The following is a 27,451-nucleotide window of genomic DNA, read 5'->3' on the forward strand; positions in this document are numbered from 1 at the left end:
TAACAAGATATGGGCTCTTCATAGTTCTCAAATGGACTGTATGACGTTTGTAGTCAACATTCCAAAATGTTTCATAGGTATGCTCTCTTAGGGAAAGTTGGCACAGAGTATTTCCTAGGTCATGAGGTCACTCATTCTTATGCATTCTACGTGTTTCATATGCCTTCATGTAGTCAGCTCTATTTTTGTCAGATATAGGGAGCAGCACATCATCAATGGAAAGGAATATAGCTGGTATTCAAAATATACCATGGGAAAATTTTCTCCTCAAGTACTAATTCCCATATTCAGATTAAGAGATAAAATTATCAAGGCAGGACTGCTGCAGCTTGATGCATTCATGTGCCCTTGTTCAAGATTTATATTTGTGTAAGTCACAGTAGTTATTTAAAATACTTTCCCCCATTAGGGCTTACAATGTTTAAATTAGATGTATCAACCACCACCACCATAAGTTACACTGGTACCGTGCTTGAGACATACTGTGACAAACCTGGAAGTTCACCACTAGTATATTCTACGGTTTCCAATAAATAACTATTGTTTTTTGAGAGGTCTTTGTAGCTCAGTTTGTCCTTTGCAGTGTGGACAAAGCACAATGTATGTGAAGTACTCTGGATACTCTAACATTCTTTATAAATGCTACTAATATAAAGATTATGTTAAGAATACTTATTTTGTACTCTCTTAAATACCAGACTGTCTTTCTGCAATTTCCTGATCTCAGCCATCAATCTTATGCTGGTCCTTTCCTTACAATTATGATTTTCTTTTCATATGTGTACACTTGTGTTTCAGTTGCGCTCCAGTACAGAGCTTGATCAAGACATCCTCAATGACTGTCTCACTATCCATCCTCTCCAGCCATCCCCATCTCCACATGACACTTCAGACAGCACCATCAGACGATCACCAGGACCTATGCAAGACATTTATACAGGTATGGGAGGAAGATATGCCTTGACCTGGCCCATCATTCTCTAAACTGTTAATGATCAATAAAAGCAAAAAAAGCTTGAACTATTCTGGAAAGTTCTTGAAGGATGTAGGCATAAGCTTGCCAAAATTAAGCACTTTGATTTTCCTTTGATTTCACATTAATCAATTTCCCACAGAAAGCAAAGGGACTTCATATTGCTTCATTTTGACTGGATTTTGCCCCTGTCTCTTTCGTCTATGGCAAAAGTCTTTATTTTGTACTGGAAAGTGTCATGATATTTGGTGTTTGGGTAATATATGATGTCCCTGAATGATATGCTAAATCAATACAGTCTAGAAAACAATATGATTAATTTGTTATTAGACTATACATATTTGAAACATTTTAGTTGAGCATTTTCCATTCTAGAATAAAAGTAGTGTTCTATTTGCTTCATTACTCTTTGTCAATGATAGCAATTTTAAAGTAATAAACTATAATTTAATCCAGACAAGAGGAAGTTATTCATAGTTGGAAAGATGACTGTTCTGGGACAGATATTGTTCCTTTACTTTGAATGCAGTTGCACTCCTTTTGAAAATGCAGGTTGGAGTATGGATCCTGGATCTGCTATTGCTCTAGGAAACACAGCTGTTCAGGAGTTCTTTTAGCCAGTTTCAGTTTGTACTTCGTCCTAGATAGTAGAGAATCTGACTATAGTTGTTAATTTCTTAGTGATATCCAGGGCTAGACTACTGTGCTCTTACCTTTGAAAGATGTTCAGAAACTGCAGCTGACTGGAAATGCAGATGGCAAAGCGTTGGTAGGGGTGAAATGCTGGAAACATATTACTTCTATATTGCTTCATCTACATTCATTGCCCAAATATATGGGCCAAAATGAAAATGCTGTTAGCCTTGGGACACAGTACCTCAAGAACCACTTTTTACTATATAGAGGGGACCTGGTCATGAAGATCATAATGCTCTTTAACATCCTTCTCCATGTAGATAGATCCAGGTGGGCAGCCATGTTGGTCTGAAGCAATAGAACAAAATAGGAGTCCAGTAGCACCTTTAAGACCAACAAAGTTTTATTCAGAAGGCATGCTTATGAAAGCTTACATTCTGAATAAAACTTTGTTGGCCTTAAAAGTGCTATTGGATTCCAACTTTGTCTGTCTCCATGTTTCTCTACCACTTTGATAGTACTGGTAATGCCTCCTAAAAAGTACTGGGGTGCCTCCTAAATAGTTATAAACAGTTACATTTGCAAATATATTGCTGCTGTTGCAAATCTGTCAAACCATGCTTTAAGTCAGTATCTGTGCCTGCTTTTCACGGTTTAAAATTGTCTGCTTTTTTATTGTGTACCTTTAAAAAAGAACTTACCCTTTACTAGATTGCTTTTAAACCTTGTAAATCAGCCTCAGGATCTTTGTTAGGATGGGAGGGTGGGATATCATGACATTTAGTAACCAGATGGTAAGAAATGCAAACTATTACTTATCACAAAGCAATTTAATCCAGTCCAAGTATATTGAAATCAAAGGCTAGACAGTTTACCTCTGCATAGGATTTCACTGTAGGTTACTTCAAATGCATTCGTATGCATGCATATTCAGTACTACAGTTATCAATCATTGAACATATGTATTTGCTTTTTATCTCAGCAAACAAAAGGCAAACAGCATTGTTTTGCCATAATTAACCAGAGTACAGTTCAAGGACAGATACTCAGTTCACTTAGAATTTTCAGCAACTACTTATCTTGGTTGCACATAAAGTACCATGTGTGAATCTATCAAATAAAAGGAAACAAAGAAGGAGTAAGCCTTAGAAATATAATTTAATTCACTAAGGGGGGGGAATCAAAATGAAATGAAACAGTTTTCAATATTATTGTTTGGATAGCCTTGCAGTTAAGATACTTGCCCCTAATCGCTACAGGTGGCACAGCTATTTTTGTTGCATGTTTCTCAAAAACTGTGCTAGCTAGAACTGCTGCATAATTTTCTAGGTTTTTGTTTTTGTTTCTTAACAAAAAGGAACAATCTAGTATGGAATACTTATGGAACCAGGGGATCCTCAGGCAATTTTCACTACAGTTTTTACTGGTCATGTACAAGTTCTGTTTACAAAAAAAAGTGTAATCTGACAGCATGTATGGAACTAAGCACAACATTGCTCTTTAGAGTTTGGCCTCTACTTTGCTTAAAAACCCACCCCTTACTTTCTGTGGATGTTCATCTTCTAGCTCTCAGTTAACTTCTTCTACTAAACATTAAAAGTGAAGGAGCCCTTTGGAACTAACCACCTTTTTGAAACTGATCACATAGTAACAATAAGGAACAGTTCAGTATCAAATGATAGATTAATTGATACAAATACAAATTAGCTTGCTTTTTTCCTACAGACATCATACATTAGACTAGGTAGCTAGTAAATGAGGGATCCACAGTGTATCCTGGGCATTTTATAATAATGAAATGCTGATACATGAAGACATTATTATGCAATTACAGAGGAAGCATTGTATGTCTCCTATGTTGTTCTAGTGAGATAGCTTTTATGATTTATGTGAAGTGTCTGGGCTATGGCCCTTCCAACAATTCCTAAAGCTAACAGCTAAGATAGAAAAGCACCAACATAAAATTCTTCTATGCTGCCAGCATGCATTGCAGTAGTGGCAGACCTGCTGTGATACAATATACAACATGTCAGAGATGGCTGAGGAAAGGGTGAAGTTCACTTCGTTGGCCTTTGGATGTTCTCAAGAGGTCACAGCTGTTTTGTTGGCTGGCTGATGTCACTTAACATTGCCTTCAGATATTTCTAGTGATTGGCAGCTGGAACAATTGATTAAGTGCAGCAGATGAACATATTGGAAACTCTTATTGCTTTTGTGATTAAGAGCCAGAGAAACCTCCAAAGCAATAAAGTGTGGGGTCTGGATTAAAATCTAAGAATCTTACTAAAACTGAAGGTCATTACATTAGATTCCTGTCCTTCATAAGGCTAATCCTTATCAGACTCAACGGATTGTAAATTATTCCTGTCTGAACTCTCATACCATCATGCAGAAAAGAAATTGAGAAAAGGCACATGTTATTGATAGCACTTGATATAAATATACTTTAAATCTTATTCCGTAGGAGATCCTAAACATGTTTATTTAGGTACTATTGACTTTAATGAAATTGCTGCTTCAGATGTATAAGACAGTCTGATTTATGATAAAGGAGCTCTAAGACTGTTTTAACAGTTTGCAGTCTATTCTCTGACAAGAATACCCTGACCAAAAAAAAAAACCACCCTCAAAAATTAGTCAATTAAAACATTGTCCTGAGCAACTATAATGACTTCTGAGTACTTAATGAAAGCTTAGTTTATCTACTCATTTCATTTACCTGCTGATTCAGCTGAGAAATTCCAGAAACCCTCAATATTCACCCTTCTATTTCACAGTCATTTGCTTAACACCAGCAGCAAACTTTGTTCTGAAATGGACCCCTTCCAGGCTGAGGAGGAGTCTTTGGCCTATGGAAGTCTCATTTTTTTTACAATAGCTGTGAGACAAGCCTGCTACATTTATATACTTGGTTTATTTTGTAATCAGGTAAAAGAAGCCTTTTTATCTGAAAAAGATTGACAGTGGACAGGTTTAAGAATAATATACCTATGGAAATAAATTACAACATTACTGGTAACTTGTGAGAGGAAAAGTGGCAATTCCCCATTTGGGAAAAAAAAAAAGTTTCTTTAAATTACAGAGCACTTGCTCTGCTAAAAGGGAAAAAATAGAATTAAAAAAAAGCTTTAATTTGAGAACAGTTTTAAAAATGTAGCCTCTCATCTCTTAATTGTGAGCAAGGTATCATTGTCCATCACCTCTACATAGTTTCTTTTTGTATGTTTTTGGAATGCTTAAATATGAAAACTCATCTATACAAGAGCTGTGTGTAGCAATGTTTCTGATGGACAGTACTTGTGTTAGTAAGCAACTCTGTGATGAGGAACTAACAATTACAGCATAATTTGTCCTAAATATTTACCACAATCACTGTCATTTTAAAAAAATGTATAATTTGAATTTCAGCTTACAGAATTTTTTTTCTTAAAAAAATCACAGCATAAATATCTTGGGTAAGGCAACCAGAACAGTGAGCATTTATTTTTTCAGGTTGCTTATTTCCTTTTAAAATAGATTATTGCACAAAATTCAAGTCACTCAACAGTTACAGTTTTGTTCATGGTCACTTTTAAGAACAATTACAAGTTGTTATATGGCAAGAGGATACAATCTGGGGTAGACTCTTGACATTCTGACTCCCTTAAGACCCCTTTCCCCCAGGTTTGGTTGAGTACTTGGTATGGAAGTCCTTAATAAATTTACAACAATTGGTTTCAGAGGCTGGGACCCACTCGGCTTGGCTAACTGGGTAGTGAGTCCATTTGAGGAGATAAAACAGCTTGCCCTGCTTCACTTTAGAGTCTAAGATTTCCTGCACCTCATGATGAATTTGACCATATATCAGAGTCGGAGCTGGCAGTACTTGCTGTGGGTGCCAGGGCAAGGGACCAGGGCTGCGCTTGAGATAGCTGGAATGAAAAGAGGGGTGGACATGTTTTAGGTTTTTAGGTAACTCCAGTTCAACAGTCATTTTATTTATAATCCTTTTGATGGGGAACGGCCCCAAATACTTCATGCCCAGTTTCTTACAGTTTTGAGTGTTAGGGAGGTGTTTGGTGGAAATGTACACGCTATCTCCCACTTCAAGTTCAGAGTGTTTTTTGTAATATTGTTCCTTGTATGCCTCTTGGGCTCTGACCAGTTCCTTTTGGATGCCCCCCCCCCATATTCTTGGGAGAACTTAGACCACCATTCTGTGAACTCCACAGGGGCGGAGGGGGGTGATGGCAGCTCGGGGAACAGCTTCCCTTCATACCCATGTACAATTTGGAAGGGAGAGGCTTTGGTGGCACTATGCATATTATTATTATAGGCATACTCCGCAAATGGCAAAAGGTCTGTCCAATTGTTCTGTTGGAAGGATGTGTAACATCTCAAAAATTGTTTGAGCACCGCATTAGTTCGTTCCGTCTGGCCATCAGTCTGGGGGTGATACGCTGAACTGAGTCCCCTCTCGATCCCGGCCAGGTTGCATAGGTGCTCCCAGAATTTGGCAACAAATTGTGCTCCACGGTTGGATATTACCTTATTTGGGAAAGTGTGGAGGTGAAATACATGCTGTACAAACAAATTGGCCAGTTTTTTGGCTGTGGGTAGTTGCTTACATGGGATGAAGTGGGCTTGTTTAGAAAACGTGTCCACCACTACCCACATAACTGTCGTCCCCTGGAAAGGGGGAAGATCCATAATAAAATCCATAGAAATGCACTCCCAGGGTCTGGACGCGAGGGGGTAGTGGTTGTAGCTTCCCAGGCAGCCCCCCCCTCTCCCCCCGGTTTTTAGCTATTACACAAGTGGGACAGCTGGCAACATACTGCGCTATGTCTTTTCTTAACGTGGGCCACCAAAACTGCCGTTGTACCAAATGGATGGTTTTTACAAAGCCAAAGTGTCCCCCTAGCTTCAAATCATGCGCTCTCCAAATCGCTTCACCCTGCAACCCCCTGTAGAAATTGGCGAACCCAAGGAAACTTTGGAGTTGTTTGCAGGTTCAAGGTGCCTCCCAATCTACCGCTGCATTTATTTTTGCAGGGTCCATTCCCAGCCCTTCCACTGAGATGCTATACCCTAAAAAGTCTAGTTCCATTCGGTAGAATTCACACTTTGATAATCTGGCAAACAGTTTGTTATCATATAAGGTCTGTAGCACCTGCTCACTAGGTTGACATGTGAGGGGAAGTCTTGCGAGTATATTATTATGTCGTCCAGGTAACAGACCATGCCCTTGTACAAAAATTGCTCTAAGACCTCATTGATCAAGTTCATAAACACCCCAGGCGCACCTTTTAGCCCAAACAACATGACCAGGTATTCGTATTGCCACAACGGAGTGTTGAAGGCCATTTTCCATTCGTCCCCTTCTTTAATCCAGATGTGGAAGTAGGCGTCTCGGAGGTCCAGCTTAGTAAAGATTTTCCCTTGGGATACTTGGCTCAGCAAGTCTCAAATGCGGGGGAGAGGGGTATGCATTACTCATAGAGATCACATTTAACCCCCTAAAGTTCGTACAAAGTCTCAAACTACCATATTTTTTCTTTCAGAACAACACGGGGGCGACATGGGGGGATTTTGCCAGCCTGATGAACCCCTGCTTCAGGTTGAGCTTTAAGAACTTTTGCAGCTCCTCCCTTTCCACTCTACTCACCGAGTATAGTTTTGCCTTAGGGAGGGGCTCCCCCTCCACTAGGTCAATAGTACAATCAGTATCTTGGTGCAAGGGTACCTGCGCATTGAAGACCCCTTATAGGTCCTGGTATTCTGGGGAGATGACACAGTCTTCGACCGCCATCAAACACAGTTTCTCTACTTGTGGGGGAAGCTGAGGGCCCCAGTTTTTATTCCATTGGTGGAGGTCGCAACCCTTATCCTGAAAGTAGATCGCACTGCCACTCCACTGTTCAAAGGGGTCGTGGTCCGCCAGCCACTCTAGGCTAAGGACGGCCTGAAACTTGGCGGGGGGGGCAATTATGAATGATCATGGTTCCCAATGCTCCCCCACCCCTAGTGCACAGAGTTCAGTGCAAGGCTTTCCCCACATTTCCCGTTCATCCATCTGTTTGAAAACTAACGGGTTGGGTAGCGGGGTGGTTTTTAGTCCTAGTGCCTCCACAAGGCTCAGGGAAAGTAAGTCTTTAGAGCACCCCGAATCCAACAATGCCCTCACACAAGAGAAGCGCTTAGTCACAGGGTTCACTAGGGTGATTGGACATAACATAAAGTGCCTGAGAGTCTCACCTGAACTGGTGCGGCTATCATGTGGACCTGCTGTTGCGTGCACTTCACAGAAGGTCTTTGTCGTTTCCCTTCACCTGGCCATCATTGTCTTCTTCTCTGGATGCCTCGGGGGTGGGATCTTGGTATGACTGCCACCATCCCTCTAGCGACCATTGGACTTGCCTCTCCAGGTTTCTTCTTGGCACTCGCCTTTATGGGGGTCGATGTTACCAAGCCCCTTGGTTTGCTGGGGCATTCGCTGCCAATGTGATTTTTGCCCCTGCACTTGAAACACAGTTTTGGTTTGGGTGGCTTCTCCTTCCCGTCACGTTGTCCCCCTCCCTTGCTGCTTACGGTGGAGGGCAATGATCTTGCTGTGGTCCTCTATCTCGCAGGCTAGTTGGATCCAATCCACAAGGGTGTGGGGCTCCCCCATCTTGAAGACCTCCCCAAAGACATTCGAATTCAGACCTCTCTTGCACTGCTCAACCCTCGCTCCATCGTCCCATTGGTGGACCTTGGAGTTGAGGGCGCGGAACTTGTTGGTATACTCTTGTACGGACTTCGCCCCCTGCCTTAAATCTTGAAGTGCAGAGATGGTGTTGGTTACCTGCAGGAGGTCCTTGAAATGGTGTCGCAGGGCCCTCAGTAGTTCCTGCTCCGAATTGAGTGCGGGGAAACGGCTTTTGAACAGGGTGACGAACCAGACTTCCAGGGTTGGAAAATGCCAAGCTGAACTGCTTCTCAGAAGGGAAGCAGGCTGGAACTTCTGTTCATGGTAGTGGAAGGCAATCTAATGCCTACTGCCTACTTTTCTCAGTCAGAGATTAATCCAAGATATGCACAGGAAACTTTGAGGAGATTCACTTTGGCTAAAAGGGAGTCCCATGGGGGGGGGGCTCCTTTGATGCTTTGAAGGCTCTCCGGAGACTAGTTGCATTTTCATCATCTGCAGAAGTTTCCAGAGTCATTTATTTGACTTAAGCTCGACAGGATCCTAATCTTCTTTGATACTACTAAACATCTAAAGCTATACAAGACTGGTGTTGATCTGGATAACTACAGAAAAGGTACAGATCGCTATCTTTCATTCCGGGACTAATTAAAGACTAGTTAAACAAAATAAAATCAGAAGATGGGAAATTGAAATCTAGAAAGCTTGGAAGAAAAAGGGGAGAAGGAGCAAAAATTGAACTTTGTAAATTTAAAGGACAGTGTTAAAAACTGAAAAGGAATTTATTGTTTGGTCTACTTGCGGTTTTTGAGAAAAAGCCCCATCGTCATAAAATTGCAGCTCCCACAGTCAACACAGGAAATACGTCAAGCATTGTGAGATCTCTCTACCAGCGAAAACGGGATTTGATGGCAAGTAAAGCAGGAAGCATTGGATGAAAAAGGGAAATCATTGAAGCAGCCAGCCTACTCTAGGACTATAATATCATAGAAAAACATCGGCGACCATTGCAAGGAGGCCAAAATTTAAATAAACCTTTTAAAGTATTCGGGACATTAAAAATTGGTGGAGCCGACAGAGGTGACGATTATAAGGTAAATGCTATTGGACATTATTGCTAATAACTATTTTAGAAGCCTCTAGAGGAAAAAAAAATTTTTTTTAAATTGAGGCAGAAAGTAGCGACTGCCATTTTGGAGAAAATAAAAACTTTAAAAATAAATATCTGAGCCCAGGAGGCTCTGAGGATGGCGAAATTAGGCTTATTGAAGAAAGCAAGCTTCACTCTTTTAAACCTGATAGCTGAAATTTAATTTGGTGAGGTCAAATTTTCGGTGTTTTTACATGTCAGACCAAAAGCAAACCCGTGCAAGGACTGCTTCATTGGAGAAAATGCAGGACCAATTGGATGCAATGGAAGCCAGGATAATGAAAGGGATGAAGGGGATGATAACCGCTTCAAAAAAAAATTAGAAAAGGAAGAGCTAAAAAAAGATATAGAGGATCTCAGACATGAGACTGTGGTAACATCAAAGAAAGTGCAAGAGGTGGAAGGGAGAGTGAAAGTACATAATTCCACCTTGTTAAAAATACAAGAAACAGTGGCAATTCATGACTGCAAATTGATGGAGACTCAGATACGTCTGAGAGGAGTACCTGAGGATAAAGAAACTGACTTGAAAGAATATATAATAAAAAAAATTGCAGAATTTCTGGAGGAAGATCCTGAAGGGGACTAGAAACATGTATGACTATATATAGAGAGAGAGTGAACTCACTTTATGCTAAAAAAATAATCTACCAAGGGATGTGGTTTTAAGATATATGACAAAAGAAATGGTGGGAAAAAATATGAATAAAAATTTTGAAAAGACATTGATAGTGGGAGGCAGCAGAGTAAGAATTATGAAGGAGTTGCCAAGACAAGTGATAAATGACAGAAGAGCATATAAGAAACTGGCAGAAAAATTACGGGACAATGAAATGAGGTATAGATGGATAATACCTGAAGGTTTGAGCTTTGAACTTCAAGGAAAAGGGATTATAATTACAAACACACAGGAATTGCATAGATTTTGCAAAGAACATAAAGAATTTGCACAATGATGGATTACAAATTATTATCTTGGAATGTAAATGGACTAAATTCACCACAAAAAAGAAAGGCAACATTTCATTGGATTAAAAAGCAAATTGTAATATAGTTTGTTTACAAGAAGTACATATTAAACAAAAGGATTACAAATTTTTATGGAATAAGCAATTGGGACTAGAATTTCATTCATTGGCCGAACAGAAGAAAAGGGGAGTGATTTTTTATATTAAACAAGAATTGGACCCGAAATTAGTGTTTAAAGATAAAAATGGAAGATTTGTAGCGGTAGAAATAATATTAAATGCAAAAAAAAGCTGTATGCACCAAATGGAGCAAAGGATGCTTTTTAAAAAGACATTATACAACAATTTGATGAAGTGACATATGATCAAGTTTTGATAATGGGGGACTTTAATGGAACAATTAAGAATACACTGGATAGGTCTGGGGATAAAAAAAATAATAAGGAAGGAAAATTGCCAAAGTCTTTTTTTGAACTGGTCAAACAAGAAAACCTGGATGATATATGGAGAAAATTTAACCCTGAAGTGCGGGACTTTACCTTTTTTTCAGCAAGACATAATACTTTTTCCAGAATTGACATGTTGTGGGGCACTAAGGATTTAGGCCTTATAACAAAGAAAATAGAGATTTTACCTAAAATAGGGGCTGATCATAACCCAATAATGTGGATTATAAAATTGTCTAAAAAGTCGATAAGATGGAGATTAAATGAAGATTTATTACAGAATAAAGAAATAGTGACATCTCTAGAAAACGAAACTAAAACTTTCTTCCAAATAAACGATAAAGAAGATATAGAATTTCAGACGGTGTGGGATGCTTATAAATCAGTAATGAGAGGAATATTGATTACATTGAATAATAAAGACAAGAGGGCAAAAGAAAAACAGATGTTGGACATTCAAAATGAAATAAAGAAAAAAGAAGGGGAACTGAGAAAAAGGCCAGGGAAAAAGAAAATTATTACAATATTGCAAACACAAATGCAACATTTGTTAAATAAAGAACTGGAATGGAATTTGAAATGATTACAGCAGAAATCTTTCGAGGAAGCAAACAAACCTGGAAAATATTTGGCCTGGCAACTGGAAAAAAAAGAGAGAAAGCAAAATTATTAATAAAATTGTGGTTGATGGAAGAGAGGTGGTAGATCAAGAAGGAATAAAAAGAGAATTCTTTAAGTATTATGCCAAATTATTTAAGGGTGTTAAAATACAGAAAGAAAAGATGGAAGAGTATATACAAAATATTAAAATAGCACCCTTAACCGAAAATATGAAAAAGTGTTGAATGATCCAATTGAAGAAATAGAAACTGAAGCAGCGATTAATGCAATGAAAAATGGAAAGGCACCTTGGCCAGATGGATATGCAGCTAAATACTTAAAAACCTTTAAAGAGGAGTTAATACCGAAACTTCAGAAATTGATGAACATGATAAGAATAAAAGGGAAAATACCAAATACATGGAAGGAAGCTGTTATTTCATTGATTCCAAAAGAAGATAGAGATGTCACAAATGTAAAAAATTATAGACCAATCTCACTATTAAATAATGATTATAAAATATATACAATTGGCAGAACGGCTTAAACAACATCTGACAAATTTTATAAAGGAGTATCAAGCAGGGTTTTTCCCCAAAGGGCAAATAAGAGACAATATTAGAACTGTTGTAAATATTGTGGAATATTATGAAAGACATCCAGAAAAGGAAGTAGCATTATTCTTTGTGGATGCAGAGAAAGCATTTGATAATTTAAACTGGGACTTTCTGTTTGCATTAATGGAGAAAATAGAGTTGGGGGAAAACTTTAGAAGGGTGATAAACCAATATATACGGAACAACGTGCAAGGTTATGTATAAATGCAGATCTTACAAAAGATATGATAATTAGCAAAGGTACAAGACAAGGGTGTCCGCTTTCCCCGCTATTGTTTATAATGACTCTTGAAATATTACTGATGCAAATCCAAGAAGACAAAGAAATAGAAGGATTAAAAGTAAAAGGATTTACTTATAAATATAGAGCATTTGCAGATGATATAATGTTTATAAATGAAAATCCCATACAAGTAACACCTTTGTTGTTAGCTAAAATACAAGAATATGGAGAATTCGTGGGACTTTATATTAATAAAGAAAAATCAAAACTTCTATGTAAAAATATGCAAGTAAATAAACAAAAGGAATTGCAGAATCTAACGAGCTGTGAAGTTACCTCTAAGGTAAAATATTTGGGTGTGGAGATAACAATGAAGAATATTGATTTGTTTAAAAACAATTATGAGAAGCTATGACGTAAAATGGATGAAGATATGATAAAATGGAATAAACTTAATTTGTCATTGCTGGGCAGAATAGCTGCAATTAAAATGAATATTCTGTCAAGAATAATGTATTTGTTTCAAACTATTCCGATTGTGAAAGACAGTAAACAATTTAATAGATGGCAAAGAAAAATCTCAGCGTTTGTGTGGGCTGGGAAGAAACCAAGGATTAAAATGAAAATTTTAACAAATGCAAAAGAGAGAGGTGAATTCCAATTACCAGACTTAAGCAGTTTGTTTAGTGTGGATAAAAGAATGGATGATGCTGTTAAACAAAAAACTCTTAGCGTTGGAAGGTCATGGAAATAAATTTGGCTGGCACGCTTATATGTATTATGGGAAAAAAGATGGATGGGTTTTTTTCTCACCATTATATAAGAAACAATTTGTTAAAAACGTGGATGAAATATAAGAAATATGGGGATGAGAGAAAGCCATTATGGATAGTGCCAGCAGAAGTAATAAAAATAACAGCTGAGATGAGTGAAGAAAAGTGGTTGTCATATAATCAACTATTAAAAATACAAAGTGGCAAAATAGAATTGAAAACTGCTAAGAACTGAATAATAAATATGATTGGTTTCAAATGCAACAAATAAAAAGCTTGGTGAAAAAGAATATTAAAACTGAAGGAATAAGAAAACAGCAAACAGAAATGGAAAGAGTTCTGCTTGGAAATAATAAAAAATTAATTTCAAAACGATATAAATTACTTTTTAAATGGTCTATGGAAGATGAAGTAATGAAATCTCAAATGATTAAGTGGGCAATTAATGTAAATAAAGAAATACAGATGGAAACTTAGGAATATTTGTGGAAGAATTCTATTAAGCTTTTGACATGTCATAGTATTAAAGAGAACTGTTTTAAAATGATGTATAGATGGTATATGGCTCCTAAAAAGCTGGCAAAGATGAACAATAAGATGCCAGATAGATGTTGGAAATGTAAAAAACATGAAGGTTCTTTCTACCATATTTGGTAGACTTGTGAAAGAGCAAAAAAGTATTGGAGATGATTCAACAAGAAATTTCTAGGATCTTGGAATATGAATTTAAGAAAGTTTCAGAGACTTTTCTGTTGGGATTACGAATGGAAAAATTTCCAAAAGAAGATAGAACTATAATTTGGTACTTGCTTTCAGCTGCTAGGACATTGTATGCGCAGTTGTGGAAGCAAGAAAAAATACCAGAGAAATGGGATTGGATTGTAAAAGTTATGACATGGAGTGAAATGGACAAATTAACAAGAATTTTAGAGACTATAATTTAGAAGTTTTTAAGATGGAGTGGAAAAAGTTTGGAAGATATGTAGAAAAAGAGTGGAAAATAAAAGAACAATGGACAATTTTTGATAATGATTAAAAATTAGACGGAAGAAGGATATTAATCTTTGTTTTTATTAGTTAAGGGTACCTTTAAATGTTAGTATTTTAAGTAAATAACACTGGCGGGGGTCAAGTAACGGGGGGAGGGGTGGTTAGAAAGTAATATATGGGATAGATAAAAAGAGGTTATTAATGATGCAAGAAATAGATATTGTTACCATATGTTACTAAATGAAATTGTTTTAACCAGAACAGGGTGACGAACCAGTCTGCAGCAGCTCCTTCCAGGCAGCCACCTATATAGAGCACCCTCAGAGGCACTTCATATATACCCTCGGTGGACCATTATCAATTCAAGCAAAGTGCGGCAAAAAGTGGCGGGCTCCCCCCCCCCATATTGCACCCTCTCCCCCCCCCTACTGTGTTCCGGGTGCAATATCTAATGCTTCCTCTGGTCTCCTCCAGCCACGACCTTGGTTGCCATGTTAATAAGCTGCTAAGATAACTATTAGGGATGCACTGGGCGGGTTAATCAAAGCAACAAGCTATATGTCTCAGAGTGAAATGCAGGCTGTCTCACAGTTACAGATTTGTTCATGGTCACTTTTAAGAACAATTACAAGTTGTTATATGGCAAGTCGACACAATCTGGGGTAGACTCTTGACAGGCAATGGCTCTCCAGTGTAATATTCCTCTTTGACTGTGGGTTTCCAAATTAGAGTACTTATTCATTATTTTTAAAAGTTGCCACTTTTTTGATTACTGCAATTTTCACAGCTTGAGCTTCTGCTAAATTTTACTTCTGAAAACTAAATAGTATCCTTGACATATAAGAGATCTGAAAATGCACCTTTCATGAGTATTTTTACCCTCATTTCAGCTACACTGTTCTCCAGCTCTCGTTCAAATCAAAGTGGAACTGCTGCTAGTACTGGGCCTCCGTCCCACTCCATGAGCCACTCTTCACCAGGCCACAATGTACAGGGCAGCCCACACAACCCTCCAGTCCAGGTACCACCTCTTGCAACAGTGGACTCAGGAACTGAAAGGTAAGGCCATGAATCTCACTTCATCAGGAGTGTTCCTTCAAAAACAAGGAATGTTTTTAGTTGTGGTATTAGAAAGAGAAATCCATCACAGTCTATAGATACTTGGATTGTGGATTTGGATGGAATTACAGTCAACTTTTGATGGTCTGGAATAATTGATAACTCTTTACAAAAACTGGTTTAGGATTCTTCCATATCTAAGGTGCCAAATGCATTTGTTATGAGATTTGGATGTGACATAAATGTTACTTTATTGGGCCGGGCCATGTGTGCCATAAAATGTAATGCCAGGTACTGGAGATATAAATTTTATAAAAAAACATAGACAAACCTAATTAATGATATTATTTTACTCAAAATACAAACAAAGGCAATCGATTCCTAACAGTGAAAGCAATTGATTTACTGGGGAACCCACAAAAGGCCCAGTAAGTGAATTTAATAATATGCAAAACCTGTGGTTCCCCCCCCCCCCCTAAGGGATACTCCAGTCATTGCCTTGTTGGGTAAATAAGGCATGGAGGATAAGGATCATTATTTAAAACTAAGCTCTTTATCTAAATCTATTAGGAAAAGGGAAACATGAGATTTTCCCTAAGAAAATAACAAAGTTCTAAAAACTACATATTTATTCTACAAATAGGCTAATGAGTTAAAAAAGGGTGATGGCTGCAAAAGGTAATGATTATAGTAGAGGATTGATAACTGAGGCTAAAAGGCAATTAACCTCTTTTCTACAACCTTGACAGGATGAAACTAAACTCATTAGCCAACTGAAACACTGATAAATTAAACCCACCCAATCAGTTTGTCAAACACACCAGTTAACACGCAGGATTAGCTCTGAGCCAGGTTGTACTTCCAGGTCAGGTCTCTGCTAGAATCAAAACAAATATGTTAATCCTATAATGACTGAAATTTGGATCTTGCCATTGCCATATCTCATAATTCCTTTCAATTTCTTGACAACCTTGACTACACACACACCTCACCATGTGTGTTTGCTTGTTCACTTGCTGCTGCCCCCAAGCAACCTCTTGTCTTTCTTCCTCACACCAGTTGCTTGTGGACTGGGTACGAGCCCTGGACAGGCTGGTTCCTGACCCCAAACCTGTACTCTCTTTTGCAATGGGATAGCAAATATTGCCTGTAGCATCTCAAAGTGAAATCATCACTCACCATTCATATAATTATATTCATAAGCTACCAACGCTCTGAGGTTAATAATGTCCTGGAGACTTTTGCTTTTAGTGCTTTGGGCCCTCAGAGCTAGGTATATATGAAGACTACAATGTAAACTCTGTCATTCTTAAGATAATTGATGTCAGCCTCCTTAAGTAACTCTGTGCTATATTGTGTCTGGGAAAGACAAAGCTGAAAAAAAAAATAGATTTATTTATAAAGTTCGCCCAACATGTTTCAAGCCACTGTCCTTTATAATTTACATAAAAAAGTTTTCATCTTTTATCTGCATTCAGCTTTCCTAGGGCACAGGAAAGAACACATATAAAAGGAGAATATGGGTCTCTTATGAAAAACATAGAGAAATAACCTTGATAAAGAAGGTAGCTTGAATCATGTAGGACATGCTTTAAAAATAATCTACTTTCCACAGCATCTATGAAACACCTCCTCCTGTTTTCATCCAGAGAATAGTAAGCAATATAATGGGTTTAACTTTGTCATTATTAAGCTACAATAATAATACTGTACAATTTATCATAAACATATGGCCTCTGCTAATAATTGGTAGAGAGCACTGAATTCTAAAGACTGCAGTAAATAATTATTGTATGCAGCCAACAGCTATTCCTTGCTGATTAAATTATGTACCTGCGTTGCTACTTATTTCAGGTATGTTAGATGTCAGTTATGGGAAATTGGATTGTTGTGCATTCATTAGTTTGGAGCATTACCGACATATATAAGTAAATGCAACAATTTTTTCTGAACTAGGATACTTCTGGTATGTGCCTAACAAACAGTAATATAAATCTGTTATTGGTTTACATAGAAATTTAGAGGATATAAATTCCTTATATTTTGCAGACTAAAAGCATAATTGCTGCTATGTTAGTCTTATAAATGTATTGGTATTTCTATGTCCCAGAGAAACCGAAATACCAGAAATTCTGAGAGCTTCTTGGCATAAGAGACTGCCTGTAAAATTTTATTATTCTGTAGAAGAATGTCCATTAGGGATAGGCATGAACTGAAAAAATTAACCACATTTTTCAATCAATTCCTAGGCAACCCTGGGTGTGGAGAGCCCTAGAAACACCCAAAACAGTTGTCCATAACTTGATCGCAGCTCTGGGAGCCAACCAGGGAGCTCCCATTCTGCTCGGCTGCTTTCACTTTGCAGGTCAAAAAAAGAAGAGTTAGTTGTTGTGAGAGCAGAAGAATTGTTTGCTGTATGGCTGATTTAGGGGAGGCTTTGAAGGATTCATTTTTTCTCCACAAGGTGGAACAACTTTTAAAAACCTCTCCCAGCTGAGAAGGTTTCCTTGCTGTGGTTTCAGGGACTGAACCTGAAGCTAGAGCTGAGCTTTCCTGAGAGCACCTGCTTTGGGGAGCTATAACTCAGATATCACAAATCCAATTTTTGCTAAACATGGAGGGTAGATGGAGGAAAACCTGCTGAAGACTACCTGTGAGTTTGGCATCTCTAATGTGCTAGGGAGCTGTTCTACCACTTCCTGAACCAAATGAACTATGAACCAACATGAACCACCATTTTTCCAGTGGTGCCCATCCCTAATGTCCATATAATCCCCCAAACAGTGGTCATGACTGAATTAGACTAAATAGACTCAGGACCACTGAGAGATGGACTAGGGATACAAAATCCATAGGATCTGTGGTCCTGAGGAACCAGGCATTCTACTTGCTTCCATTTACATATTGCAAGTGCAGGGAACACCCAGTGCAATGTCTGTTGCTCTGTGCCAACCAGTGGCAGCTGGTACCAATTGGCTGTTGGATCAGAGGGCAGGGTAGTCAACGGTAGACAGTGGCAGAGCCAACCCCAGTTTTGTCCTCATTGTCCTCCTCCCTTTTACTGATATTAAAAACTTTTAAACACTGCAGTACCTTAAAACATACCTGATTTCCTCATGGGTGCCAACCTAATGCAAATTCTCCTTTTACAACAACACTAGGAATACCCAATGCAGAAGAGAAATCTTGCCATGTGTCCTCATGTTCCTAAAACCCACTACTTAACACAGTAGTCAAAAGAGTAAGGTTTATGAGGCAAAAGAAGATATGAGCACTGCAGGTTCTGCACTTCTCACCAAAGAATCCATTTTGTTGTTAACCATAATCTTCTCCCTTCACCTACTTCCTATGTGAACAAGGTACATCTGCCATGTTTAATTTAGCCCAGTAATACATTGCTGGCTTTGGGAGTATGAAGTTTCAATTCAGTTACTCTTCCTGTTGTTGCAGAGTGGCTATCTACTAGTTGCAGTAATGTCCTTCTTGATAAGCTTATTAATTTTCTTGCTTGTAGTCAGGGCCAGACCTCCCACTAGGCAACTTAGGCAATTGCCTAGGTCGTTGCCAGTCCAGGGGCACAGAATTGGACCCCGGGACCAGTGGGGCTTTCTTCTTTCTTTTGCATGCTGAGGTGCAAAAGCAGGAAAAAGATCTCCTCCTCCCCACACCTTTCATAGCCTCCGAATGGTGCAGGCAGTGGGACAACCTCTTCTCTGCGGTCAGGCCTCAGCAGCTGCCCGATCTCTTCATTCTATCCCAGGGATTTTTTGAACAGGAACACACAGGAATGCAGTTCCGGCTGCCTTGGCACCAGGGGGTGTGGCCTAATATGCAAATGAGCTCCTGCTGGGCTTTTTCTACAAAAAAGCCCTATGCTAAACAATGATGATGTCAGGGTGTGTGGCCTAATATGAAAATGAGTTCCTGCTGGGCTTTTTCTACAAAAAAGGCCCTGTTCTATCCTATGGGCCCATAGAATAGAATAGAGAGATTGGGCCATTGCTGCAGCACAATGCTAGAGAAGGAAGGGCTTTTAAACTTTTAACCCCTTCTCAGGGGTCAGGCCGCAGCGGCAGCCCAGTCTCTCCATTCTATGATATGAGCCCATATCAGTGCAGGGTGTGTGTGTGTGTAAACAGGGTGCCAAACAGTCTAGGGCCAGACCTGCTTGTAGTTTCTATGCTGAAGTCCTTCATGCATCTGAAATGGCTAAGCATTGATGTACTATATACCAGGGCTGGACAAATCCCAGGGTCAGGTAGCCTTGGCACCAAGAAATTTCATTCCAGAACCTATTATATTCAGCAATGATTTTATCATTACTATAACCAGGATTATCCCCCATACCGCAACATTTTTATCACAACTTGAACAGAATTCCAAGAAACTGTCAAGTGTTTGGTAGTAGCTTCATGTGGTGGCAATAATTAGAAAATATGGTGTTTAAGATATAAAACCCTGCAGCCTGAAAAAGGAGTATGGTGCCTAATTTGTGGGGCTGACTTACACATCAAAATAAAATTTGTCAAGGCCTGCTCATTACCAAGGGAAGTTAGTTCAATGAATGATGTGTCCAGTGTGGTGTTGTATTTATTAGTGTCCAACTGTGGTTTGAGAGACCTGGCTTCAAATCCCTGGTCTGCCACGGAAGTATGCTGGGTAACTTCAGGTCAGTGTCACACTCCCAGTCTAACCTGTCTCACAGGGTTGTTTTGAAGATAAAACGGAGAAAAGGAGAGCAATTAAAGCCACTTTGGGTCCCCATTGGGGAGAAAGGTGGGAGGTAAATTAAGTAAAACATTTTTAAGAACTATGAAATAATAGCACCAGCTGAAGGATCTTGTGTTTCTAATGCTTCACCCTCCACTACTTTGATGTTGTCTCTCATGTTTGAGTAGCCAAATGGTGGTGGTGGAGGTGTAATACTTTGAGGCATGGCATCTCTCTTTCTTACTTGTGTGAGGGGCTTGAATCCTTAGCTGGAGGAGTAAAGAAATTGTTCCTTTTGGGTGTTTGTGTCTTGAGTTCTGAAGTGGGGAACATGTAAGAGTTCTCCATGCACAAGTGTTCTCAATATGTTTTAGTAGTGTTCCTTGATTCTTTTAAAATGCAAAATGCCCCCTCCCTTTCATACAAAGTGCCTATACCCCATGGTCCCTGACCCATCAATTTCAGTTCTCATGTGTGCCCCAAGTTCACCCAATTTGAAGCCAAAGTGATATAGCCACATGCTGTGTGTCCTACATAGCTAGCAGTACGACTCCCTGTGGTATTGGAGGAGAGTTTTGTGGTTACCATAGACTACCAAAAAGACAAATCAGTGGCTTCTAGATGAAATCAAGCCTGAACTCTCCCTACAAGTTAAAATGGCTAAACTGAGGCTACTATACTTGTCAGATTATGAGAAGACAAGAGTCCCTGGAAAGACAATAATGCTAGGAAAAGTTGAAGACAGCAGGAAAAGAGGAAGCCCCAACATGAAATGGATTGAATCAAAGAACCTATGGCTCTCAGTCTGCAAAACCTGGAAATGGCTATTAATAGCAGAACATTTTGAAGGTCATTCATTCATAAGAACATAAGAACATAAGAGAAGCCATGTTGGATCAGGCCAACGGCCCATCAAGTCCAACACTCTGTGTCACACAGTGGCAAAAAATGTTATATACACACATACACTGTGGCTAATAGCCACTGATGGACCTGTGCTCCATACACTATGGCTAATAGCCACTGATGGACCTGTGCTCCATATTTTTATCTAAACCCCTCTTGAAGGTGGCTATACTTGTGGCCGCCACCACCTCCTGTGGCAGTGAATTCCACATGTTAATCACCCTTTGGGTGAAGAAGTACTTCCTTTTATCCGTCTTAACCTGTCTGCTCAGCAATTTCATCGAATGCCCACGAGTTCTTGTATTGTGAGAAAGGGAGAAAAGTACTTCTTTCTCTACTTTCTCCATTCCATGCATTATCTTGTAAACCTCTATCATGTCACCCCGCAGTCGACGTTTCTCCAAGCTAAAGAGTCCCAAGCGTTTCAACCTTTCTTCATAGGGAAAGTGCTCCAGCCCTTTAATCATTCTAGTTGCCCTTCTCTGCACCTTCTCTAAAGCTATAATATCCTTTTTGAGGTGCGGCGACCAGAACTGCACACAGTACTCCAAATGAGACCGCACCTCAAAGTTCTTCATAAGTTCTTCATAAGTGAGAAAGACAGATCTTAACATACACATGCTGTGTTTATGGCTTTTGGCATATTGAAAGCTTCAAAATGCTTATATTTATACCCCACCTTCTCTCTGAATCAGAGTTTCATACAATCTCCTTTATCTTCTCCCCCACAACAGACACCCTGTGAGGTAGGTGGGACTGAGAGACCTCTCCCAAAAGCTGCCCTTTCAAGGACAAGCTCTGCAAGAACCATGGCTGACCCAAGACCATTCCAGCAGCTGCAAGTAGAGGAGTGGGGAATCAGGCTCAGTTCCAGATAAGAGTCAGTTCCCAGATAAGAGTCTGCACATGTAACCACTACACCAAACTGGCTCTCAATATTTTAAAAGGTTCTCCTGTGAAGAATACCATGTTCTTGAATTCTGCCTGTGGGAGGAATATTTTTGTGCGGCAACTGGCGCCATTTAAGTATTTTAAAGTCTTTTGTCGCTATTACTTTCAGAGTTGAGTATGCATATAGTACATAAATGGTGCCAAGACTGAAGCATACTAGAATCCTTAATAAGACTATAAGTGAAGCCATGTTGGATTGTAGCAGGTAAATAACGAAGTCTGCACATTGCTGTGTTGAAACGAGGTATTTACTTTGACATCAAAGCAGAACTTAGTCGGCATAAGCCCCAATGTGACTAAGTTAAAGTTTTCCTCATACAAGCCATTTTTATTCAACCCCAAAACAAGCAGGTAAGCCTCCTCCTTATCTACTCAACATGTCCCACCTTCCTGTAAATTTCCACTCCTATGTCCCTCTGCTTATCAGTTTAGCAGAAGCTCCTCTGAGGGGCCTCTGTTATCTACTCTTACAACCTTTGAACACCCTTTTGGGCTGTGTGGCCTCCAACAGTCACTCTAAATGTTGCATCAGACATTCTCTTTTGCTTTTGAAGGCAAAGACATATTTTCATTTATTATAGGGGTATTCATTAATTATTCAGGGGTCCTGCTTCAGGATCAGACCAATGGCCCATCCAGTCCAACACTCTGTGTCACATAGTGGCCATAGGGTTCCCAAATCCCCCGCTAGGCCTGGAGACTCCCGATTTGGAGCCCCCTCCCCCCGCTGGCCATAAAAGGGAAAGCGGGGGAGGGGAGGGGGGAGAACGGCAGCCCTTCCCACCCAGCCCCGATCACAGCAGCCAGAGCTCTTCCGTTTTCTCAGGCTGCTTCCCGCCCCCAGTCAGCTGGCCGGTGAAGGGAGGGGAGCCCAGCCACGCCCCCAAAGGACCATGTGCCTTTGCACCTCCGGAGGTGAGTGAGTTCTGTCCCCTGCATCAGATTTCCCAGAAACGGGGGGGGGGGGGGCGGGGGGGGGAGGGGGGTGGAGAGGGAAACGTCTTCTCATAGGGTATAATGGGGAATTGATCTGGAGGTTTCGGGGGCTCTGGGGGAGCTGTTTTTTGAGGTAGAGGCACCAAATTTTCAATGTAGTATCTAGTGCCTCTCCCCAAAGTATCCCCCAAATTTCAAAACGATTGGACCAGGGGGTCCAATTCTATGAGCCCCAAAAGAAGGTGCCCTTATCCTTCATTATTTCCTATGGAAGGAAGACATTTAAAAAGGTGTGCTGTCCCTTTAAATGTGATGGCCAGAACTCTCTTGGAGTTCAGTTATGCTTGTCACACTCTTGTTCCTGGCTCCGCCCCAATGTCTCCTGGCTCCACCCCCAAAGTCTCCTGGCTCCACCCCCAAAGTCCCCAGATATTTCTTGAATTGGACTTGGCAACCCTAAGTGGCCATAAAAACCAGGCATCATTAATATCTAATGCTAGACAAATAGGGACATGCTTGCTACTTAGTGGTGAAGCACACACAGTATATGTTTAGAAGATCCATTTCCATTATTACTGTTTCACATATGCAGATTTCAATACTTGTTTTTCAAAGTAAGCAACTATTAATATAACTGATCTGCATAATATGCAAATGAGGTCCCCCAGATTTGGAGAACTGGAATATGGCAACCATACTCTAAAGAGTGAGACCCTAATTGCAACAGCTCCAGCAGCCATCTTAGCAACAACAACACACCTTCTTCTTCCCAGGTGCCACTAGGAAGTAGATGATCTGTCCTCCAAACTGTATTATCCTTTGTAACTTTTAACTACAGTTCTGTTCTACAATTAAATTACTAAAGGGGTTATATTCTTTCAACTTTCCCATTCTTCAGCTTCATAGAACTAGGAAAATCTGAATGATATTTTCCTCAACACTAACACTCTTTTTGTTATGTATGTGAAGGCATGCCTGGACATGTTTGGTGTTGTTTCCTGAGCTTGAGGTGCATCACAATAGACTGAGAGGATCGAAAGATTTGCATCCCGATTGGCTGCATAATTTAAACTGGCCGATTGGGAGGCAGTATCAGAGAATCCTGGGTTCTGCCAATGAGTATGCATATTCTAATGAAGGATCCAAAAAGGGTTCAATCACAGGATGTTTTCTGCTTCCTGGGGTTTCCCCTGACCCAGCTGTATATATTGCCACATACTCGGAATGCTTTCCAGTAGTTTTGTAGTCACTTACTAAAGATGCTGTATCACTAATAAAGAGCTTGATAACTATGCAACGAGCCTCCTCATGCATCAAACCCAGTATTTAACACTTTTCATTTTTCTGTTATGGTTGTGAGACACATCTGTTGGAATCTTCCAGGCCTTCCCCTTTATTAACAGAACATGGCTACCTCCTTCTGGGTTGGCATAGGCTGGAAGGTTAAATGTCCTGAGTGAAATAGTTTTGTTTTGTTTGTAAGAGTATATAGGCTTGATTTTGTAGAGGAAGAGCTGTTCATGTGGGTTTTAGTAGCCATCATATTTTCCTGAGACAGTAATTTGTACTTCTTCTCGCTGGAGATTTGTAGGCCTGATCATTTGATTCTCATGGACCAGTCAAGGACTTAGAGGGAGCTATAAGAATGCCTATACCTGAATAATGAACTGTTGTGTTATTGTATCACATAACTTGAGCAGGATTTTACATCATCACATAAGGGACGTTGCATGGTGACACTCTGGTTAGAAGGCAAAACTCTGGTTTAAAGCTGGTTTTACCACAGAGTTTCACCCCAAAACTTACTATATTTTTTCAGTTAAGAAAAGGGTTAAAACAAGAGAATCTGGGTTCCTACAGAGACTCTTTCTTTTTCTGTTCCCTTAAGCACTAGTGGGTTTTCTCAGTCCCTTTCACAATGTGTGTGTAGAAAAGTTTTTCTCACTGGTTTGTCATGCTGAGGGAGAGTAATAAAGAGATAAATCCCACAGAGTTCACTGAGGTGAGGTTTATTTCTTGTTTCTTATGGTACACTCTCTTTTTATTCTCTCTTCCTTCTTAATCCTATGCAGTTTTAAATACTCTTTTAATTGTGTTCATTTTATTTGTTTGAAACCATAAGATATTGCAACCAGTATTCACAAGTATATATATTTATATACTCTCATATATATTCAGTTATATATGAAAGAAATCTCCCCTAATTACAATTGATCTCCAGATGACAGAGATCAGGTTCCCTGGGGGAAATGGCTGCTTTGAAAGCAGTTGGCTGTGCTTCCTCCAAGCATCTCCTTCCCAGGCTCCACCTTCCCAAATTTCCAGGAATTTTCCAACCCAGAGCTGGCAACCCTGACTGCACAAATTCCTTATTTGTATTATATTCTTCCATTTTCTCCTACAACTGCAACTATAAATATGCACTGCCATTGAATATACATCTCCCAGAACTTTTTTTCAAATTGATTTTGAGAGGCACTACATCCCACTGCAGGAAAGACTCAAGAGGGATCAAAATATTCATAGCTGAGGAAACATCACTATCAGAATAAGAGACAAAAACCTAGAGAATAATAAGAAGCTTTGGAAACACAGAACATAGTTCTCTTTCTTCCACTTTACTTGCCTGAAAATTCTAACAAGAAAGGCTTCCAAGTGTAGAGGAATAATCCAAAGAAGAGCAGAAATTGAAACAAAGAAAACAAACATTGGAGGCTTTCTATTGTAACTGAAAGACCTTCCTTTGAGGCTTGGAAAAAAACTCTTCTTAGAGAACTTTGAACCTGCTTCTTGCCTATGAGCAGAATTAAATGCTATTCCTTTCTTACTCTTCTTATACAATAGTAATTTCTGCTGTCTCTGCTCTCTTTTGTAAGAATTGAGCATAGCAGAATGTTTTGAAATGATTATTTTCTTGTGGGAAGAAATGTACTCTGTAAACAATATGAAACTCAAAAGGATAAATCCTTGAAGAACACTAACTATTCTGTGCATTTCTCTGGATCTGCATTTATATGTCAGAGCACATAGATAATTCTGCAGTAAAGCTTCCACAGTGCAATCTTAAAGTTACATGTTAATTTCCTTCACTTGCACTACCATTTCCCTGCCTAGCTAATACATGCATGGACCCAGATAAGAACATAAAACAAACAAAAATGTTATTTATGATCATGAAACTCACTCAAACTATGAGCTAATGGGGGTGTTGGTGTTTAAACAACATACTGGTCATTTGGGTTACCTGATGAATCTATGGATGCTAGCTTACAGGTAGGAGCTGGAGATTTATAACTGATTTCCAGAGACCACTTCCCCGGAGAAAACAACTACTTTGGAGGGTGGACTACATTGCATTATACCTGCTGATGTCCCTTCCTTCCCTAAAACCTCCCCAGGATCCACCCCCCAGTCTCCAGGAATTTCCCAACAGAGTCAGCAACTCTTTCCTCTCACTGATTTTCCTGATGCCTGGGAAAATGAACTTGGTGTTAGCAGAGCCAAAACTAGCAAATCACAGTTCATACAGCTACTCAATATTTTCCTTCTGTGGGATAAATGGCAGCTTCGCGTATACATATGGGATGGAAATTACTGAAAGAGTTGGGGAGAGGTTGAAATGACCGTATCCAATGGTGCAGTACTGATCACTTTTGTAGCATCAAGAATCCGTTCATGGAGAGGGTGGGATATAAGTTTAAAGTAAATATTTTTTTAAAAAAAATACTGTGTAATAAGCACTAAATGATCTAATCACAGTTCTGGCTGACAGGAAGGACTGAACCCGGAATTAGGCAGTAGCTATGTGCAGTCAACTATTTATTCATTGTAATCTAACCTGAGCCACACCCCTATTTGGACACAGTTCATTCTCTAAATACAAACAAAACTATTTCCAGCGTTCAGTTGTGATGGAAATTGTCCAAACTGAAAGTTATTCTGGCATCTTATTCTCTAATTTCATTTGCATCTTCTTTCCTGACTTTGGCACCATACTTCTGTCTTATGCAGTATTCCTGTACTTTAATTAAATTCCTGATTTCAGCTACACATGCCCTCTCCCCATCACTAACATCATTTGAAGGCTCTTGGCAATAGAAAATTGAATAAACCTTTGAACGATCTGATCGTCTTAGCCTTTGAAGTCAGAATGAGGTACAAAGCAAGATTTTTTTTTTTTAAAGAAATTCTGGGTTCTTATTGCATGCATGGACTCCACGCCATGGGCATATTTTCTGATGTCAGTTTCCTGGTGGTTACAAGCTGGTATCGATTGTTGCATACAAAAAATTTAATTTGCTGTTCCCCCAGTAACACTCTGTGATTTATTTGGGGACAAATCTGGATTGAAATGAGGCCAAGTTTCTCTTTTGTGAGATGGACAAGCTGTATAAGTAGATGCTATAGTCACCAACTTGAGTAAGCCAGGAATTCATGAAGTGATTCATAAATCATTATAAAGATCACTACAGTCTGCTAAAAAGAAGACTGGTCTAGCTATACAAAATGCTGAATTTTCACTGGGAAGCTTTCTTTAGATGTTAAATCCAATTTGAAATCTTTAAAACTGTCCTTTTATGTAAAGCTTTCAAAAGGATTTTTCCCCTGTGTTGTTGGCTGACAGTTAAAGCCATTTTTCATTGATTAGATTTCATAGGTGAATTTTGCAAAACAGAGGATAACATCCCAGGATTCTTCACACAAAAAAGGCACCCATCTGTGTCCTTTGTTTCTGATCCCTGGCAGCAAATCAATAATCTTTCCATGTGAATGCAAAAATGTAAAAAGCAATCCCACCTCTTTTCTATTCTACTGAAAGATCTGCAGAGCTGCAATTGTAGAA

General features: G+C 39.4%; 1 protein-coding gene across 2 annotated transcripts in view; it reads left to right on the forward strand.

The window, feature by feature from the left end:
• Positions 1–27,451, forward strand: part of GLIS3 (GLIS family zinc finger 3) — a 283,772-nt gene that overhangs the window by 212,653 nt on the left and 43,668 nt on the right. For both annotated transcript variants that reach the window (XM_060237383.1, XM_060237384.1), the window contains exons 7-8: positions 799–940; positions 14,937–15,105. In XM_060237383.1, coding sequence (XP_060093366.1) covers positions 799–940; positions 14,937–15,105 — 311 coding nt within the window. The remainder of the gene's footprint in view (positions 1–798; positions 941–14,936; positions 15,106–27,451) is intronic.

The sequence above is a fragment of the Heteronotia binoei genome, chromosome 4 (genome assembly GCF_032191835.1).
Source record: "Heteronotia binoei isolate CCM8104 ecotype False Entrance Well chromosome 4, APGP_CSIRO_Hbin_v1, whole genome shotgun sequence".
Classification (NCBI taxonomy): domain Eukaryota; kingdom Metazoa; phylum Chordata; class Lepidosauria; order Squamata; family Gekkonidae; genus Heteronotia; species Heteronotia binoei.